Source organism: Nerophis ophidion, linkage group LG16 (genome assembly GCF_033978795.1).
Source record: "Nerophis ophidion isolate RoL-2023_Sa linkage group LG16, RoL_Noph_v1.0, whole genome shotgun sequence".
Classification (NCBI taxonomy): Eukaryota; Metazoa; Chordata; class Actinopteri; order Syngnathiformes; family Syngnathidae; genus Nerophis; species Nerophis ophidion.
In genome coordinates, this window is record NC_084626.1 from 47,043,195 (window position 1) to 47,063,944 (window position 20,750).

At 44.1% G+C, this 20,750-nt stretch overlaps 1 protein-coding gene across 4 annotated transcripts in view; it reads left to right on the plus strand.

Annotated features, from left to right (window-relative positions):
- The window catches only part of celf4 (CUGBP, Elav-like family member 4), a 344,818-nt gene extending 326,450 nt beyond the window's left edge, over positions 1-18,368 (plus strand). For 2 of the 4 annotated variants that reach the window (XM_061875334.1, XM_061875336.1), the window contains exons 12-14: positions 4,898-5,041; positions 11,731-11,888; positions 17,994-18,368. In XM_061875334.1, the coding sequence (XP_061731318.1) occupies positions 4,898-5,041; positions 11,731-11,858 (272 nt within the window). In that variant the 3' untranslated portion in view covers positions 11,859-11,888; positions 17,994-18,368. The remainder of the gene's footprint in view (positions 1-4,897; positions 5,042-11,730; positions 11,889-17,993) is intronic. The other 2 variants (XM_061875335.1, XM_061875337.1) reach the window with 2 other exon arrangements.
- The last annotated feature ends 2,382 nt before the right edge of the window (positions 18,369-20,750 follow it).

Sequence of the window (20,750 nt, forward strand, 5' to 3'; positions counted from 1 at the left end):
TCCGAGGAATAACGACAAAAAACTTTGAGTATGGGGTACCGGACTGTCTTATTGTGGCGGTCCACTTCCTGTATGATCAGTGTCAGAACTTGGTCCGCATTGCCGGCAGTAAGTCGGACACATTTCCAGTGAGGGTTGGACTCCGCCAAGGCTGTCCTTTGTCACCGATTCTGTTCAGAACTTTTATGGACAGAATTTCTTGGCGCAGTCAAGGCGTTGAGGGGTTCCGGTTTGGTGACCGCAGGATTAGGTCTCTGGTTTTTGTAGATGATGTGGTCCTGATGGCTTCATCTGACCGGGATCTTCAGCTCTCACTGGATCGATGTGAAGCGACCGGAATGAGAATCAGCACCTCCAAGTCCGAGTCCATGGTTCTCGCCCGGAAAAGGGTGGAGTGCCATCTCCGGGTTGGGGAGGAGACCCTGCCCCAAGTGGAGGAGTTCAAGTACCTAGGAGTCTTGTTCACGAGTGAGGGAAGAGTGGATCGTGAGATCGACAGGCGGATCGGTGCGGCGTCTTCAGTAATGCGGACGTTGTACCGATCCGTTGTGGTGAAGAAGGAGCTGAGCCGGAAGGCAAAGCTCTCAATTTACCGGTCGATCTACGTTCCCATCCTCACCTATGGTCATGAGCTTTGGGTCATGACCGAAAGGATAAGATCACGGGTACAAGCGGCCCAAATGAGTTTGGGTCTCTCCCTTAGAGATAGGGTGAGAAGCTCTGCCATCCGGGAGGAACTCAAAGTAAAGCCGCTGCTCCTCCACATGGAGAGGAGCCAGATGAGGTGGTTCGGGCATCTGGTCAGGATGCCACCCGAACGCCTCCCTAGGGAGGTGTTTAGGGCACGTCCAACCGGTAGGAGGCCACGGGGAAGACCCAGGACACGTTGGGAAGACTATGTCTCCCGGCTGGCCTGGGAACGCCTCGGGATCCCCCGGGAAGAGCTAGACGAAGTGGCTGGGGAGAGGGAAGTCTGGGTTTCCCTGCTTAGGCTGCTGCCCCCGCGACCTGACCTCGGATAAGCGGAAGAAGATGGATGGATGGATGAACTTTGTCCCAAATCCTTAAAAAAGTGCTTCTGTGTTTACTTTTTTTTTTTCACTAAATGAAGATTTACTCAAACTGAAGCAGATTTCTTGTCAGAAACCAATTGGATTTCTAGGATCAGACAAAAAGTCGACATTTCTGTCCTCCTTGTTTTGTTCTCAGTGTGTTGACAGAGTCAAATGATGTTTGAATTTAAAAATAATAATAATTAGTGCTGGGCTTCACGGTGGCAGAGGGGTTAGTGCGTCTGCCTCACAATACGAAGGTCCTGCAGTCCTGGGTTCAAATCCAGGCTCGGGATCTTCCTGTGTGGAGTTTGCATGTTCTCCCCGTGAATGCGTGGGTTCCCTCCGGGTACTCCGGCTTCCTCCCACTTCCAAAGACATGCACCTGGGGATAGGCCCCTCCCACCTCCAAAGACATGCACCTGGGGATAGGCCCCTCACACCTCCAAAGACATGCACCTGGGGATAGGCCCCTCCCACCTCCAAAGACATGCACCTGGGGATAGGCCCCTCCCACCTCCAAATACATGCACTTGGGGATGCCCCTCCCACCTCCAAAGACATGCACCTGGGGATAGGCCCCTCCCACCTCCAAAGACATGCACCTGGGGATAGGCCCCTCCCACCTCCAAAGACATGCACCTGGGGATAGGCCCCTCCCACCTCCAAATACATGCACTTGGGGATAGGCCCCTCCCACCTCCAAATACATGCACTTGGGGATAGGCCCCTCCCACCTAAAAATACATGCACTTGGGGATAGGCCCCTCCCACCTCCAAATACATGCACTTGGGGATAGGCCCCTCCAACCTCCAAATACATGCACCTGGGGATAGGCCCCTCCCACCTCCAAAGACATGCACCTGGGGATAGGCCCCTCCCACCTCCAAATACATGCACTTGGGGATAGGCCCCTCCCACCTCCAAAGACATGCACCTGGGGATAGGCCCCTCCCACCTCCAAAGACATGCACCTGGGGATAGGCCCCTCCCACCTCCAAAGACATGCACCTGGGGATAGGCCCCTCCCACCTCCAAATACATGCACTTGGGGATAGGTTGATTGGCAACACTAAATGGTCCCTAGTGTGTGAATGTTGTCTGTCTATCTGTGTTGGTCCTGTGATGAGGTGGCGACTTGTCCAAGGTGTACCCCGCCTTCCGCCTGATTGCAGCTGAGATGGGCGCCAGCACCCCCCGTGACCCCAGGAGGGAATAGGCGGTAGAAAATGGATGGATGGATGGAATAATTAGTGCTCACTGAGCATTTCATGGAAGCTACTTTTATAGCCAATCATGGCACCCACCTGTTCCCAATTAGCCTGCACACCTGTGGGATGTTCCCAATAAGTCTTTGATGAGCATTTCTCATCTTTCTCAGTCTTTTTTGCCACTAGTGCCAGCTTTTTTTTTTAAAATGAGCTAACATTTGCAATCAAGACCAAAGTTTCTCAGTGTGAAGATGAAATGTCTTGTCTTTGCAGTCTATTTAATTGAATATAAGTTGGAAAAGATGTTGTTTTTATTGAGCGTTCACACAAGGTGACAACTTCCCTGCTTTGGGGTTTATTCTTCATCACATTTCTTGAGTAAATCATGACCACTCTTCTTGTACACAAACATGCTGATGTGGCTAAAAGATGCGGGCTTGCCTGCCTTCCTGTCTCACCACACTTTCACTACCTTCCTGTCTCACCACACTTTCACTACCTTCCTGCCTCACCACACTTTCACTACCTTCCTGTCTCACCACACTTTCACTACCTTCCTGTCTCACCACACTTTCACTACCTTCCTGCCTCACCACACTTTCACTACCTTCCTGTCTCACCACACTTTCACTACCTTCCTGCCTCACCACACTTTCACTACCTTCCTGTCTCACCACACTTTCACTACCTTCCTGTCTCGCCACACTTTCACTACCTTCCTGTCTCACCACACTTTCACTACCTTCCTGCCTCACCACACTTTCACTACCTTCCTGTCTCACCACACTTTCACTACCTTCCTGTCTCACCACACTTTCACTACCTTCCTGCCTCACCACACTTTCACTACCTTCCTGTCTCACCACACTTTCACTACCTTCCTGCCTCACCACACTTTCACTACCTTCCTGTCTCACCACACTTTCACTACCTTCCTGTCTCGCCACACTTTCACTACCTTCCTGTCTCGCCACACTTTCACTACCTTCCTGTCTCGCCACACTTTCACTACCTTCCTGTCTCGCCACACTTTCACTACCTTCCTGTCTCACCCCACTTTCACTACCTTCCTGCCTCACCACACTTTCACTACCTTCCTGTCTCACCACACTTTCACTACCTTCCTGCCTCACCACACTTTCACTACCTTCCTGCCTCACCACACTTTCACTACCTTCCTGTCTCACCACACTTTCACTACCTTCCTGTCTCACCACACTTTCACTACCTTCCTGCCTCACCACACTTTCACTACCTTCCTGTCTCACCACACTTTCACTACCTTCCTGCCTCACCACACTTTCACTACCTTCCTGTCTCACCACACTTTCACTACCTTCCTGTCTCGCCACACTTTCACTACCTTCCTGTCTCGCCACACTTTCACTACCTTCCTGTCTCACCCCACTTTCACTACCTTCCTGCCTCACCACACTTTCACTACCTTCCTGTCTCACCACACTTTCACTACCTTCCTGCCTCACCACACTTTCACTACCTTCCTGCCTCACCACACTTTCACTGCCTTCCTGTCTCACCACACTTTCACTACCTTCCTGTCTCACCCCACTTTCACTACCTTCCTGTCTCACCACACTTTCACTACCTTCCTGTCTCACCACACTTTCACTACCTTCCTGTCTCACCCCACTTTCACTACCTTCCTGTCTCACCACACGTTCACTACCTTCCTGTCTCACCACACTTTCACTACCTTCCTGCCTCACCACACTTTCACTACCTTCCTGCCTCACCACACTTTCACTACCTTCCTGTCTCACCACACTTTCACTACCTTCCTGTCTCACCACACTTTCACTACCTTCCTGTCTCGCCACACTTTCACTACCTTCCTGCCTCACCACACTTTCACTACCTTCCTGTCTCACCACACTTTCACTACCTTCCTGCCTCACCACACTTTCACTACCTTCCTGTCTCACCACACTTTCACTACCTTCCTGTCTCGCCACACTTTCACAACCTTCCTGTCTCACCCCACTTTCATTACCTTCCTGTCTCGCCACACTTTCACTACCTTCCTGTCTCGCCACACTTTCACTACCTTCCTGTCTCGCCACACTTTCACTACCTTCCTGTCTCGCCACACTTTCACTACCTTCCTGTCTCGCCACACTTTCACTACCTTCCTGTCTCGCCACACTTTCACTACCTTCCTGTCTCGCCACACTTTCACTACCTTCCTGTCTCGCCACACTTTCACTACCTTCCTGTCTCGCCCCACTTTCACTACCTTCCTGTCTCGCCCCACTTTCACTACCTTCCTGTCTCACCACACTTTCACTACCTTCCTGTCTCACCACACTTTCACTACCTTCCTGTCTCACCACACTTTCACTACCTTCCTGTCTCACCACACTTTCACTACCTTCCTGTCTCACCACACTTTCACTACCTTCCTGTCTCGCCACACTTTCACTACCTTCCTGTCTCGCCACACTTTCACTACCTTCCTGTCTCACCACACTTTCACTACCTTCCTGTCTCACCACACTTTCACTACCTTCCTGTCTCACCACACTTTCACTACCTTCCTGTCTCACCACACTTTCACTACCTTCCTGTCTCACCACACTTTCACTACCTTCCTGTCTCTGTGTCTCCATGTGCAGGACCAGAAGGTTGCAACCTGTTCATCTACCACCTCCCTCAGGAGTTTGGGGATGGAGAACTGATGCAGATGTTCCTGCCATTCGGTAATGTCATCTCCTCCAAAGTGTTTGTGGATCGGGCGACAAACCAAAGTAAATGCTTTGGTGGGTAAAAATGAACAGAACCAGAAGATTATTGATTATTTCTTCTTTTTTTTTTACTAATCACCTTCTTTACCGCAGCCCCTTGCTAACCTCCCAGCACCTCCCTGTTTCACAAGCAAAGGATGTACAGTCGCCATCAAAAGTTGATGTACACTTGAACACAACATCATGTCACGGCTGTCTGGACTTTCCAATCATTTCTACAACTCTTATTTTTTTGTTCCAATTCGGCTAAATTAGTGGCTTTTCTGACACGGACTTGTTTCTTTAGCATTGTCCACACATTTGAGTCAGGACTTTCTAAGACCTTCATTCAAGCCTGATTTGGCCATTCCTTGACCACTTTTGAGGTGTGTTTGGGGTCATTGTCCTGTTGGAACACCCAACTGTGCCCAAGACCCAACCTCCCCCCTGATGATTTAGGTAGGTTGTCCTGAACAATTTGGAGCTAATCCTTCTTTTGCATTGTCCTATTTAAAGTAAAAGTTCCATTGGCAGCAAAACAGGCCAAAAGCAGAACACTACCACCACCATGCTTGACAGTAGGTATGGTGCTCCTGGGATTAAAGGCCTCACATTTCTCCAAACATATTTCTGGGTTTTGTGGCCAAACAGCTGAGTTTTTGTTTCATCTGACATCACATGGACAACGATAAGACCTTCTGGAGGAAAGTTCTGTGGTCAGATGAAACAAAAATGGACTGTTTGGCCACAATACCCAGAAATATGTTTGGAGGACAAAAGGTGAGGCCTTCAATCCCAGGAACACCGTTCCTACCATCAAGCATGGTGGTGGTAGTCTTATGCTCTGGGCCTCTTTTTCTCTGCCAATGGAACTGCTGCTTTCCAGAGAGTCAATGGGACAGTTGTCATGATCCTTGGCCTGGATCATGTTTTTGTTATATTCTGTTAGTTTTGGACTCCCTTAGTTCCAGTTTTTGTGCACCCTTCTTTGTTGTTAGTTACCATGGGTGATTATTGTTTCCACCTGTCTTTGATTGGTACTCGGGACACTCACCTGTTTCCCGAGCACTAATCAGAGGGACTATTTAATCCTGCCTTTGCCAGTCAGTCGTCCTGGCTTCATTGTTTGCGGCATAGCTCGGTTGGTAGAGCGGCCGTGCCAGCAACTTGAGGGTTGCAGGTTCGATTCCCGCTTCCGCCATCCTAGTCACTGCCGTTGTGTCCTTGGGCAAGACACTTTACCCACCTGCTCCCAGTGCCACCCACACTGGTTTAAATGTAACTTACATATTGGGTTTCACTATGTAAACCGCTTTGAGTCACTAGAGAAAAGCGCTATATAAATATAAGTCACTTCACTTCACTTCATGCCACAGTTACGTGAGTATTCCTTATCTCTAGTCTATGCCATGTGTTAGCGTCCAGCACATTTTTTTCTGACTTATTTTTCGTTTTATGGATTTTTTTGATTTAGACAAAACATCATGTTCTTACCTGCACACCTTGTCCAGAGTGGTCGGTCTGCATGCATCCCGAGGGAACAAACCCCGCAGTAAGTTGCGACCCCCTCTGTCATGACAGAATGAAGCCAGGTTGACTGACCGGCAAAGGCAGGATTAAATAGTCCCTCTGATTAGTGCTCGGGGAACAGGTGAGCGTCCCGAGCACCAATCAGAGATTGTTGCTTGGTACAATCCCCCCATCAATTTGAGCGAGGACGACAGAATCGTGGATGAGGAAATCCAGAGTGAAGGCCTAGAAAAAATTTAAAAAAAAGGCGAGGCCAGTGAGAGCGATTCAGATGTTCCTAGACACATTCACTAGGACAATTCCGGGGAAAATCCCCCATCTGCCCGCTGATTAGTGCTCGGGGAACAGGTGAGCGTCCCGAGCACCAATCAGAGACAGGTGGAAACAATAATCACCCATGGTAACTAACAACAAAGAAGGGTTCACAAAAACAGGATCTAGGGGAGTCCAACACTAACAGAATATAACTTAAAACATGATCCGGGCCACAGATCATGACAACAATGCAAAAGGAGGATTAGCTCCAAATTGTTCAGGACAACCTACCTAAATCATCAGGGGGGAGGTTGGGTCTTGGGCACAGTTGGGTGTTCCAACAGGACATTGACCCCAAACACACCTCAAAAGTGGTAAAGGAATGGCTCAATCAGGCTCGAATGAAGGTTTTAAAAAGTCCCGACTTAAAGGTGTGGACAATGCTGAAGAAACAAGTCCATGTCCGAAAAGCAACACATTTAGCTGAACTGCAGCAATTTTGTGGTGAAAAATGTAAGAAAAAGCTTGTGGATGGCTACCAAAAGCGACTTATTGCAGGTCAACTTGCCAAGGTACATGTAAGCAAATATGAACATTGCTGTATGTATACTTTGGACATTTTCAGTAGAGACATAATAAATTCATAAAAGAAGCAAACTTCATGAATGTTTTTTTGTGAGCAACAAGTATGTTCTCCAATCACTACATCACAAAAAAGAAATGATTGTAAAGTCAAGGCCGCCATGACATGATGTTCTTTACAAGTGTACCTAGACTTTTGAGCAGGACTGTATGTTGTTGTGCAATGATGATTTTTGTCTAGAAGTTGCTGGCAAACAGCAGCTAAGTGGAATAATTTGGACCCAAAAATTGGATTGTGAAGGATATTTGAAGTCAGTTGTCTCCTGAACATGTGGTGCACCTGCAGCATCTAATGACATATAATACACAAAATAATGACATCTGATACACAAACTGGAAGAAATAGTACTTTGTAAATGTGCTGGTCACACAAATGGACATTTAGCTGCATATACAGTGGGGCAAAAAAGTATTTAGTCGGCCAGCGATTGTGCAAGTTCTCCCACTTAAAATGATGACAGAGGTCTGTAATTATCATCATAGGTACACTTCAACTGTGAGAGACAGAATGTGAAAAAAAACTCCAGAAATTTTAAATAATTTATTTGTAAATGATGTTGGAAAATAAGTATTTGGTCAAGCATTCAAAGCTCTCACTGACGGAAGGAGGTTTTGGCTCCAAATCTCAGGATACATGGCCCCATTCATTCTTTCCTTAACATGGATCAATCGTCCTGTCCCCTTAGCAGAAAAACAGCCCCAAAGCATGATGTTTCCACCCCCATGCTTCACAGTAGGTGTGGTGTTCTTGGGATGCAACTCAGTATTCTTCTTCCTCCAAACACGACCAGTTGAGTTGATACCAAAAAGGATACATGGATGATACAGCAGAGGATTGGGAGAATGTCATGTGGTCAGATGAAACCAAAATAGAACTTTTTGGTATAAACTCAACTGGTGGTGTTTGGAGGAAGAAGAATACTGAGTTGCATCCCAAGAACACCACACCTACTGTGAAGCATGGGGGTGGAAACATCATGCTTTGGGGCTGTTTTTCTGCTAAGGGGACAGGACGATTGATCCATGTTAAGGAAAGAATGAATGGGGCCATGTATCCTGAGATTTGGAGCCAAAACCTCCTTCCATCAGTGAGAGCTTTGAATGGTTGACCAAATACTTATTTTCCACCATCATTTACAAATAAATTCTTTAAAATTCCTGGATTTTTTTCCACATTCTGTCTCTCACAGTTGAAGTGTACCTATGATGAAAATGACAGACCTCTGTCATCATTTGAAGTGGGAGAACTTGCACAATCGCTGGCTGACTAAATACTTTTCTGCCCCCACTGTATGTCATGTGATTTATCCAATCAGGATATTTTGCATCCAATCAGGATATTTTGCAAAGGCAGATTTCTTCTTTCAGCTCTTGGATTTCATTAGATCATGCCGGTGTACCTAATATTGTGTCCAAAATGGAGCTGTTCAGGTCCTCAACTTGTGATTTTGATAGGGAAAAAATCAAATAAATAGCACAACTGTGTGGATATTTCTTTGGTTTTAAAGCTCATCAGCTCACATTGTGATGTTGCTTGCATGCTCCTTCTCCTGTTTGTGTGATCCTCTTCTTCTTCTTCTTCTTCCAAAAGTATTGGACTATGATATAAGTGTAGTACAGTACATTCATCTTTATTTTCATGACTACCGTATTTCCTTGGATTGCCGCCAGGGCGCTAATTAATTTAAAACCTTTTCTCACTCCTGCGCTTACCAAAGGCATGCGGTAAATTTAGGCCTGGGCTTGTAAGTTTGAGTGTGATGTAAGGATACCATCATGGAAAGCACATTTAATTTAAAAAAAATGTTATTATGGTCTTACCTTTACTTATAAATGAAGTCCATGCGCAGCTCCTTCTGATCAAAAGCATCGATAACTTGTTTATTGAAGTCTTCCTTATCTTTCTTCGGTTTTAAAAGTCTCTCTGTCTCGATGGAGATCTTCCTTTATTACCTCCTGCTTCCATTGAAAGTCCAGTTTAGAAAAGTGTTTTATTTTAGATATGTAATCCTCCATGTTAAAAGTGCAAGCGAGAGGAAAAAATAAACTCTTGCTGCTTGTTGTCACTTCTTCTGCAGCCGAGTAGTCGCAAGAAGGATCACTAGCGCCCTCTACCACCAGGAGGCGGGAGTCATTTAATGACTCATATTTGACACACGCAGCTATGGTATATTAATAAAACATAGCTGCTTACTGTTCTTTTCAGCATATTCAATATCTTGCACCTTAAATCCTACTGAATAGCTCTTAATCTTCTTCCCTTTATGCGATTTCAAATGATTGAAATCAGCCTCCTCCATTTTGAAAATGATGACAGGTGAAGTGTCACTCGTGACGTGACGAGTTTGACCCGGTGGAAATTCTAGACATATGCTAATTATTTTGCGAAACGAGTTTGACCCGTCATTAATTTTAGGCAGGCACATACTATATACCCGGCGGCAATTCAAGGAAATACGGTATTTACATTGTAGATTTTCACATCAAAACTATGAAAGAACACATGTGGAGTTATGTACTTAACAGAAAATAACTGAAAAAATGTTCTAGTTTCTTCAAAATAGCCACCTTTTGCTCTGATTACTGCTTTGCACACTCTTGGCATGCACTGCAAAAACTGAAATCTAAGTAAGATTAAATATCTCAAACAAGGCTGATATTTGCTTATTTTAAGTCTGATAAGATCCTTCTTCTCACTAAGCAGATTTGATGTCAGTCTTTTACTCGTTTTAAGTGTTTTGCTCCTAAATGATGTCAGTAAGATATTACAGCTTGTTGCTGAGATGTGATGACCTATATTGAGTAAGACATGCTTGAAAGTAGAATATCAAGTGTTGCAGAGTTACTATTTAAACATTTAACATGTCAGATTTCTAACAGAAATACTTCATGCGCATTCAGGTAAATTCTTTAAAATAACAATAAAAAAAAATTTGGCTGGAGGCCGGGCTGTGTGTGTGTGTGTGTGTGTGTGTGTGTGTATATATATATATATATTCCTTGCTCACTAATTGAGTGAAAGAGCAGCACTTGGCGCGATGATGTCATGTTGTTGATGGGAAAGTGCATTTTTAGACAATATGATTTGCCCGAGCGGCTCGCAGACCCGAGAGTAACAAGTGCTTGCCTTGTTGCTTTTTCATTAAGAACAATAAACTAGTTTTTAGCATAAGTTTGCTGGTTTGAGGAAATGTAATGGCGAGCACGTATCATGATGTCAAGATGACAGCACTAGCATTTACTTCATTTAAGAATATTTTTCAACATATTGAGAAAAAAGGTCTCATATTTGTCTTTTCTACCAAGAAAAGTGCACTTGTTATTAGTGAGAATATACTTATTTGAAGGTATCTTGGGGTTCATTGAGGTTAGCTAATTAGGGACCGATGTCCTTTTGGGACAGAGGACCCTGTTGAATTTCTAGCGTTTTATTATTATTATTATTCTTTATTATACCGCCGCCTCTTTGAGCTGTAATTTGACCCCCTTAACATGCTTCAAAATTCACCAAATTTGACACACACATCAGGACTGGCAAAAATTGCGATCTAATCAAAAACCCAAACTCCCAAAACTCAAAATTGCGCTCTAGCGCTCCCTAGGAAGAAAACATAGACAAAACTATCTCTAACTTCCAGTAGGAATGTTGTAGAAACATGAAACAAAAACCACTATGTAGGTCTCAGTCAGACCTATATTCCATACAATGACACCCCTTCGCTATAATCAACAGGAAGTTTGCTATTCCCACTTCAATACAAAAGTTGGCTAAAAAAAAAATCGCATTTTTTCAAACATTATCTCCTCTGGCGGCTTTCTGTTCAGACAAAACTGTAGGACTGTCATACACACATGAAACAAAAACCTCGATATAGATCTCACTGAGATCTATATTTCATACACTGACCGCCCCCAACTAAAATCAACAGGAAGTTTGCTATTCCCACTTCAATACAACAACTGCATTACATTCACCATGCATTAGAGTCTCATTATTATTATGAGACTGATGTATAACACGTGTATACAACTTTTTCTCTGTGTAATAATCCATCCATCCATCCATCTTCTACCACTTCTCTGGGCTTGGGTCGCGGGGGCAGCAGCCAAAGCGGTCCCGTCCATCGCTGCTTGCAGCTTTAATTTAGTTTTGTTTTTGGCCAGTACTGGACTCCATCCCTAGTCACAAGTCATGTATTTGTATCAGCCAATCACGATCTAACCTGTGCTCTCGTCTCCACCCCTGCCCTCCCCTCCCCTCCCCTCCCCTCCCCTCCCCCACCCACCCGTCCCCTCAGGCTTCGTGAGCTTCGACAACCCAGGCAGTGCCCAAGCTGCCATCCAGTCCATGAACGGCTTCCAGATCGGCATGAAGAGACTCAAGGTGCAACTGAAGAGGCCGAAGGACGCAAACCGCCCCTACTAGTCCCCGGCCAGCCGCCCACGTGGCGCACAGGTCAGACCCTCTGCTCTCTTGTGGTCATGAAGTGACACGGATGTACGAGCACATGGCCTGGCCAGCTTTCACCAACCTTTTAGGAATGTCCCCAACATCTGCAGACCACCTCCTAGAAAGGAGGTGGTCTGCAGATGTCTCGTAAAGAAACATGGATGTAGCATCACTCAGAGCTCAAGCTCATCTTCCCCTGATAGTCTGGCAGATACTTAGTGGGAGTTAAGGAGAGACCACACATGTGCTCAACACTAACTGAAATATAGTTGTTTGTTTCATTTACTCTAAACAATTATTCATCTTTTTGCTTATTTACTGTTAATAGTTCACTTTGTGTCCTGACATGATTCTATGGACACCTCTGTTAACATGTACTAAGCACTTCTTCTTCTGTTGCTTGGATACTTCACATTAGTTTTGGGCGATACTACAGTATTTACAATACCAAGTAGTTACAGGGCAGTACATAATTACCTTGTCGTGGTGATCATGTTTGGTTTGGCTACCTATTTCCTTGAATTGCCGCCGGGTATATAGTATGCGCCTGTCTAGAATTTCCGCCGGGTCAAACTCGTCACGTCACGAGTGACACTTCACCTGTCATCATTTTCAAAATGGAGGAGGCTGATTTCAATCATTTGAAATCGCATAAAGGGAAGAAGATTAAGAGCTATTCAGTAGGATTTAAGGTCCAAGCTATTGAATATGCTAAAAAGAACAGTAAGCAGCTATGTTTTATTAATATACCGTAGCTGCGTGTGTCAAATATGAGTCATTAAATGACTCCCGCCTCCTGGTGGTAGAGGGCGCTAGTGATCCTTCTTGCGACTACTCGGCTGCAGAAGAAGTGACAACAAGTAGCAAGAGTTTATTTTTTCCTCTCGTTTGCACTTTTAACATGGAGGATTACATATCTAAAATAAAACCGTTTTCTAAACTGGACTTTCAATGGAAGCAGGAGGTAATAAAGGAAGATCTCCATCGAGACAGAGAGACTTTTAAAACTGAAGAAAGATAAGGAAGACTTCTATAGACAAGTTATTGATGCTTTTGATCAGAAGGAGCTGTGCATGGACTTCATTTATAAGTAAAGGTAAGACCATAATAACGTTTTGTTTATTAAATGTGCTTTTCATGATGGTATCCTTACATCACACTCAAATTTATAAGCCCAGGTCTAAATTTACCACATGCCTTTGGTAAGCGCCGGAGTGAGAAGAGGTTTTAAATTAATTAGTGCCCTGGCGGCAATTCAAGGAAATACAATATGTTCTGTTTGGTTTTTGCACTCTGTCAGTTCCTGTTTTTTCACTCCCTGCTTTGTTTCCATGACAACCCATTAGTTTTCACCGGTCCTTATGTCACGCACTATTTAAGCCTGTAGTTGCCAGGCAGTCAGCTGTTGCAAGGATTTTAGGGATTTCACCATCTACGCTCCGTAATATCATCAAAAGGTTCAGAGAATATGGAGAAATCACTGCATGTAAGCCATGATATTATGCACCTTGGATCCCTCAGGCGGTACTGCATCAAAAAGCCACATCAGTGTGTAAAAGATATCACCACATGGGCTAAGGAACTTTTCAGAAAACCACTGTCAGTAACTACAGTTGGTCGCTACATCTGTAAGTGCAAGTTAAAACCCTACTATGCAAAGCCAAAGCCATTTATCAACAACACCCAGAAACACCGCCAACAAATAATCATGAACCTAAAATAAAATGGCAGCAACACATTGCAAACAAGGCATGTTTACCAGTTTGTTAACAACACTCCGTAAATGTTTGGGAACTTAGGAGACACATTTTTGTAGTGGAATTATTTCCCATTCTTGCTTGATGTACAGCTTAAGTTGTTCAACAGTCTCCTGCCTCATATTTTAGCCTTCACACATTTTCAATGTCTGGACTATATATAGGCAGGCCAATATAGTACTCGCACTCTTTTACTATGAAGCCATGCTGTTGTAACACATGACTTGGCATTGTCTTGCTGAAATAAGCAGGGGCGTCCAGGATAACGTTTACTTTGATTGCTCCAAAAGCTGTATGTACCTTTCAGCATTAATGGTGCCTTCACAGATGTGTAAGTTACCCATGCCTTGATGACTTTTACACTTTCACCCTAAAACAGTCCGGATGGATCTTTTCATCTTTGGTCCACAGTTTCCATAAACAATTCGAAACGTGGCCTCGTCAGAACACAGAACACTTACAACGTCCACAGTTTCCATAAACAATTCGAAACGTGGCCTCGTCAAACCACAGAACACTTTAGCACTTTGCATCAGTCCATCTTAGATGAGCTCGGGCCCAGTGAAGCGTTTCTGGGTGTTGTTGATAAATGGCTTTGGCTTTGCATAGTAGAGTTTTACCTTGCACTTACAGATGTAGCGACCAACTGTAGTTACTGACAGTGGTTTTCTGAAGTGTTCCTGAGCCCATGTGGTGATATCCTCTACACACTGATGTGGCTTTTTGATGCAATAGTGCCTGAGGGATCAAAAGTCTGTAACATCATGGCTTACATGCAGTGATTTCTCCAGATTTTCGGAACCTTTTGATGATATTACGGAGCGTAGATGGTGAAATCCCTAAATTCCTTGCAATAGCTCCTTGAGAAAAGTTGTTCTTCAACAATTTGCTCAAGCATTTGTTGACAAAGTGGTGACCCTCACCCCATCTTTGTTCGTGAATGAGTGAACATTTCATGGAAGCTGCTTTTATAGCCAATCATGGCACCCACCTGTTCCCAATTAGCCTGTTCACCTCTGGGATGTTCCAAATAAGCCTTTGATGAGCATTCCCCAGTCTTTTTTTGCCACTCGTGCCAGCTTTTTTGAAACATGTTGCAGGCATCAAATTCCAAATGAGCTAAGATCTGCAAAAAATAGCAAAGTTTACCAGTTGGAAGTTTAAATATCTTGTCTTTGCAGTCTATTCAATTGAATATAAGTTGAAAAGGATTTGTTGTATTCTCTTTTTATGTAGCATTTACACAAGGTGACAACTTCACTGCTTTGGGCTTTTGTGCGTGGAAGTGTCCAATGTTAGAAGCTGCATGTAAAGACAGCTGAATGACCTCTGACCCCACTAATGTCCCTCTAGAAAGAATGGAGAAAAGGTAGAAGTGATCCTTCCACATTCAATCAATCAATGTTTACTTATATAGCCCTAAATCACTAGTGTCTCAAAGGGCTGCACAAACCACCACGACATCCTCGGTAGGCCCACATAAGGGCAAGGAAAACTCACACCCAGTGGGACGTCGGTGACAATGATGACTATGAGAACCTTGGAGAGGAGGAAAGCAATGGATGTCGAGCGGGTCTAACATGATACTGTGAAAGTTCAATCCAAAATGGATCCAACACAGTCGCGACAGTCCAGTCCAAAGCGGATCCAACACAGCAGCGAGAGTCCCGTTCACAGCGGAGCCAGCAGGAAACCATCCCAAGCGGAGGCGGATCAGCATCGCAGAGATGTCCCCAGCCGATACACATTGCTGCTTAAGATGCAAACGTGAAGGGAATGTTTGCCATTTTTATGCCAACAAGCAATATTTCATGGACTTCCCGTCCTGGTCTGCAGTGAGTGACCCAGGGTGTCGCAGCGGGGGTAACAGATAACTGCTAAATGGTCGCGGGGGAGAAAGGAATGGCCTCCCGAGGAAAAGGCATTTATTACCCCTAAGGCGGGTAATTGTGCCGTTCCTCTTTGTCTCCTCCCTTCATCTGCGTGATGGAGAGTTGAGGCGGCGTCGTTCATTCAGCGCTGATGACTTCATTCAAGGGCGACATATCACCCGCTCACAAACTAACCCGGGCTTACAAGGAATGTGTCCTGAGCCGAGCACTGAAACTAAGTCATGTATGAATGAATGTGACGGTAAATATGTGCAACTATTCCTTCTCACACGCAAATATTACAAACAAACTTCTATTACGTGTTGGCATTTCAGCAACTAAACAACAGCCTTTTGCAAATCACTGCAATTTATGTCTAAATGATATACAGCCAACTGAAGAACATTTTTTTTTTTTTTTAGTTTAAATTACTTAATTTATTGTAATTTTTCATTTCATTTGAATACTGTATTTCCTTGAATTGCCGCTAGGGCACTAATTAATTTAAAACCCCTTCTCACTCCGGCACTTACACAAGGCATGCGGTATATTTAGGCCTGCGCTTATAAATTTGAGTGTGATGTAAGGATACCATCGTGAAAAGCACATTTAATAAAAAAACATTATTATGGTCTTACCTTTACTTATAAATGAAGTCCATGTGCAGCTCCTTCTGATCAAAAGCATCGATAACTTGTTTATAGAAGTCTTCCTTATCTTTCTTCAGTTTTAAAAGTCTCTCTGTCTCGATGGAGATCTTCCTTTATTACCTCCTGCTTTGATTGAAAGTCCACTTTAGAAAAGTGTTTTATTTTAGATATGTAATCCTCCATGTTAAAAGTGCAAGCGAGAGGAAAAAATAAAGGATCGCTGCTTGTTGTCACTTCTTCTGCAGCCGAGTAGTCGCAAGAAGGATCACTAGCGCCCTCTACCACCAGGAGGCGGGAGTCATTTAATGACTCATATTTGACACACGCAGCTACGGTATATTAATAAAACATAGCTGCTTACTGTTCTTTTTAGCATATTCAATAGCTTGGACCTTAAATCCTACTGAATAGCTCTTAATCTTCTTCCCTTTATGCGATTTCAAATGATTGAAATCAGCCTCCTCCATTTTGAAAATGATGACAGGTGAAGTGTCTCTCGTGACGTGACGAGTTTGACCCGGCGGAAATTCTTGGCATATGCTAATTATTTGGCAAAACGAGTTTGACGAGTTTAAAATTCTAGACATGCGCTAATAAAAATAATATTTAGTGAAACGAGTTTGACCCGGCGTTATGGCTCAAGCCGGCGGTAATGCTAAGCATGCGCTAATTATTTAGCGAAACGAGTTTGACCCGGCAGTAATTCTAGGCAGGTGCATACTATATACCAGGCGGCAATTCAAGGAAATACGGTATTTGTAATTATTGGAGTGATGACTAAAACACCATTGGCTGTTTTAAGTACAAACCTCTAAAGCAGTGAAGTTGTCACATTGTCCATCCATCCATCTTCTTCCGCTTATCCGAGGTCGGGTCGCGGGGGCAGCAGCCTAAGCAGGGAAGCCCAGACTTCCCTAACTCCAGCCACTTCGTCTAGCTCTTCCCGGGGGATCCCGAGGCGTTCCCAGGCCAGCCGGGAGACATAGTCTTCCCAACGTGTCCTGGGTTTTCCCCGTGGCCTCCTACTGGTTGGACGTGCCCTAAACACCTCACTAGGGAGGCGTTCGGGTGGCATCCTGACCAGATGCCCGAACCACCTCATCTGGCTCCTCTCCTTGTGGAGGAGCAGCGGCTTTACTTTGAGTTCCTCCCTGATGACAGAGCTTCTCACCCTATCTCTAAGGGAGAGCCTCGCCACACGGTGGAGGAAACTCATTTGGGCCGCTTGTACCCGCGATCTTATCCTTTTGGTCATAACCCAAAGCTCATGACCATAGGTGAGGATGGGAACGTAGATCGACTGGTAAATTAAGAGCTTTGCCTTCTGGCTCAGCTCCTTCTTCACCACAACGGATCAATACAGGGTCCGCATATACTGTAACTACCTGCTGGTGGTAACGTGCATGTTTGTGTGTTACGATGTTCCTCCTTCCCATGGTCTTGAACACACCCCATCCACGCCCGAATGGGTATTGGCAGGGAATGAGGAAACTGGTGTGTGTCTGGGAGCCAAGCCAAGACGGATACGTCCGCATGGGAAGCAGTGCATGTTGAAATTGGAACCGGTTATCAGCACAAAATTGGCAATAAAAGTTAAAAAGATGGTAGGATTTTGTGTGTTTACTTCTGGACTCTACAATCAATTTTGGAGTCCAGAAGTTTTCTTTTAGGTGTTGCAAGTAATATTTTGCCATGGCGGGCTTCCACGATCAGTGACATTAAGGGTGAACCCTGTGTCCTGCTTCTCGACTCACGTCAGCTCGCTCACAACAGAAGAAACCCCAACAATGAATTGATTTCCTGACCTTTTTCTCTGTCTGCTGTGTTTCGCAGGTTTTGTAGAGCTGAATCATATGTTGACTATTTGCCACCCGCTACAGAACGCAAACTCAACATCTGAGACGCTGAGGCTGCTTTCGGAAGGAGAGGACATCGAGGGAGAGAGAGAGAGAGGGAGAGAGAGAGACAGCGATGTAAGAGTCATGGAAAATTCCTTTTGGATGTACTGAAAAAAAACTTTGGAACTCAGAGAGAATTTGTACCACCTTGGTTTGCCCGTGGACTTCTTCTTCTGCACATGTACACACCTCCTTCCTCCTGGAACCCTGCTTGGATGACAGCTACTCTACCTTTTTCTGGAACACAACAACTTTGTCTGGAACAGTAAAAGGGAGCGGGGGAAGTAAAAAAAACAAACAAAAAAAACAACATCCAATGATCAACACCAGTGAACTTTTAAAGGAAACGTGGATGTGAAAAGTCCAACCAGAGCATAAGAAACTTTTGAAGAAGGGAGTAGAGGACGGCCCGAGAAGATGTTTTGCGTAAAATGCTTTGAATTTGGGCCCGTTGACTTTAAAGAGACTTGACACTCGAAGGATTACGTTTCAGAAGAAGTCGGGAATGTGATATCTGGACACAAATTTGGGACGGCCGTCTTTAGCTTCGGAGTGCCTGTCCGTTTCCAGGGGATACCGTTGCCAAGGAGAACCCTTAGCAACAGTCTTACCTGTCATTCCTTAGTTGTGTTAGGGACCAAAAGACCAAACCTTTTTATTGCTGAGAACTTGTAGCTGTAATATACTTGGACCACTCCCTCTCCTTCAGTCCGGACCAGAGTTGTACTCAAAAGGAAGCTACCTTTCCCACATGTGTGTACATATATATATATATATACATATACATATATATATATATATATTGCCAATATGCTTTTTGGAATACAGGCGACACTCTTTCAGATTCACCTCGTTAGTTTGCAATTAGGTTTGTTTTGTCTGGCGAGTGCATGGGCGGCGCATCACAGCCTTATCTTTCTGAACATCCTAACCTCATAGATAGTGACATCAGAGACTATACGACCCTCTTTATATTTGCAGTACATATATACCCAGCATTCCACAACATGGGTTCATATATACCACATATATGGATAAGCAGATATTAACCACGAGCAAATATATGGACTTATATATTTGATAAATGTGTGTCTGTACATAGAACGCCACAGACTATGTCGAGCTGGCATTTTCGGTAGATTTTAGCGGGAGTTTTGAAACGTCGCTCTGCTTGGGATGAACGGCAAAACTGGCAGCTCCCGAAAAAACTGCAGGCATTCCTACTGGACGACCTACAAGTCCTGGCCACAAGTTTGGACACACCTTCTCCTCATTCATCTTTATTTCCATGACTATTTACATTGTAGATTGTCACGTCGAAACTATGAATGAACACATGTGGAGTTATGTACTTCACAAAAAAAGGTGAAATAACTGAAAACATGTTTTATATATACCGGTACTAGTATAGCACCACAATACCGATCAAATTCTGTACTATAACGCCTCTAAAAAGTACCGGTACTATATGTTACTGCATACGTCAGCAGACTAATTAGAAGTCTTTGTTGGTTTACTTACTGTTAGGTTTAAAAACTGATGACATCTATTAAACAAGACAAAAGGCAAAGAATCAAACAGAGACAGAATTACATTTGGACTCAGATCTGAGGAGAGACATGGCCACTGTACTCTCTGTACAGTCCTGCACCACGCTCGGCCCGAAGATTGTACTCCTCCTTCTTTATTTGACTTTCTCCCCGCTCCTTCCCACAGCTGCTTCCTGAGGGAAGTGGGTCGTAAACAGCGTTGCCTTTGGTTACCAAACAGTTCGAAGAGAGTTCGTCAAATAGTTCAAAAAGTGTCCCATACAATAGTTCAAAAAGAGTTCGTAAAATACTTCAAAAAGAGTTCCTGTGGAAGTTGGGCAGATCCTGCCATCTGTCCGCTTTGAAGTCCCAGTGGAGTTTTACGAGCATTCTTCTTGGAAGGTTTCAGCCTTTTGTCTTCTTGTCCGGAACACAATGTAATACAAAGTTTTTGTGATAATTTAGAAACAATTATTCTAACACTTACTACTAAAAGACAAGTTGTCTACTATGGTTAACATTTTATTTAAGGACTAGATGACAATAATAAACATATTTTTCATGTACTGTCAAATATTTTGTTAAAATAAAGCCAATAATGCCATTTTTGTGGTCCCCGTTATTTAGAAAAGTATCGAAATACATTTTAGTACCAGTACCAAAATATTGGTATCGGGACAACCCTACATTCTAGTTTCTTCAAAATAGCCACATTTTGCTCTAATTACTACTTTGCAGACTCGTGCCGTTCTCTCCAAGAGATAGTCACCTGAAATGGTTTTCACTTCACAGGTGTGCTTGAAGCTCATGGAGAGAATGCCAAGAGTGTGCAAAGCAGTAATCAGAGCAAAGGGTGGCTAATTTGAAGAAACTAGAATGTAGGGTTGTCATGACACCAATATTTTGATACCGGTACCAAAATGTATTTCCATACCTTTCCAAATAAAGGGGACCCCAAATGTGTTTATCATTGCAATGTAATCCTTCAATAAAATGTTGAACATACTAGACAACTTGTCTTTTAGTAGTAAGTAAACAAACAAAGACTCCTAATTAGTCTGCTGACCTATGCAGTAACATATTGTACGGTACTTTTTAGAGGCGGTATTGTACCGAATACGATTATTAGAGTAGCGGTACTACTAGTATTTTATCCAGAATAC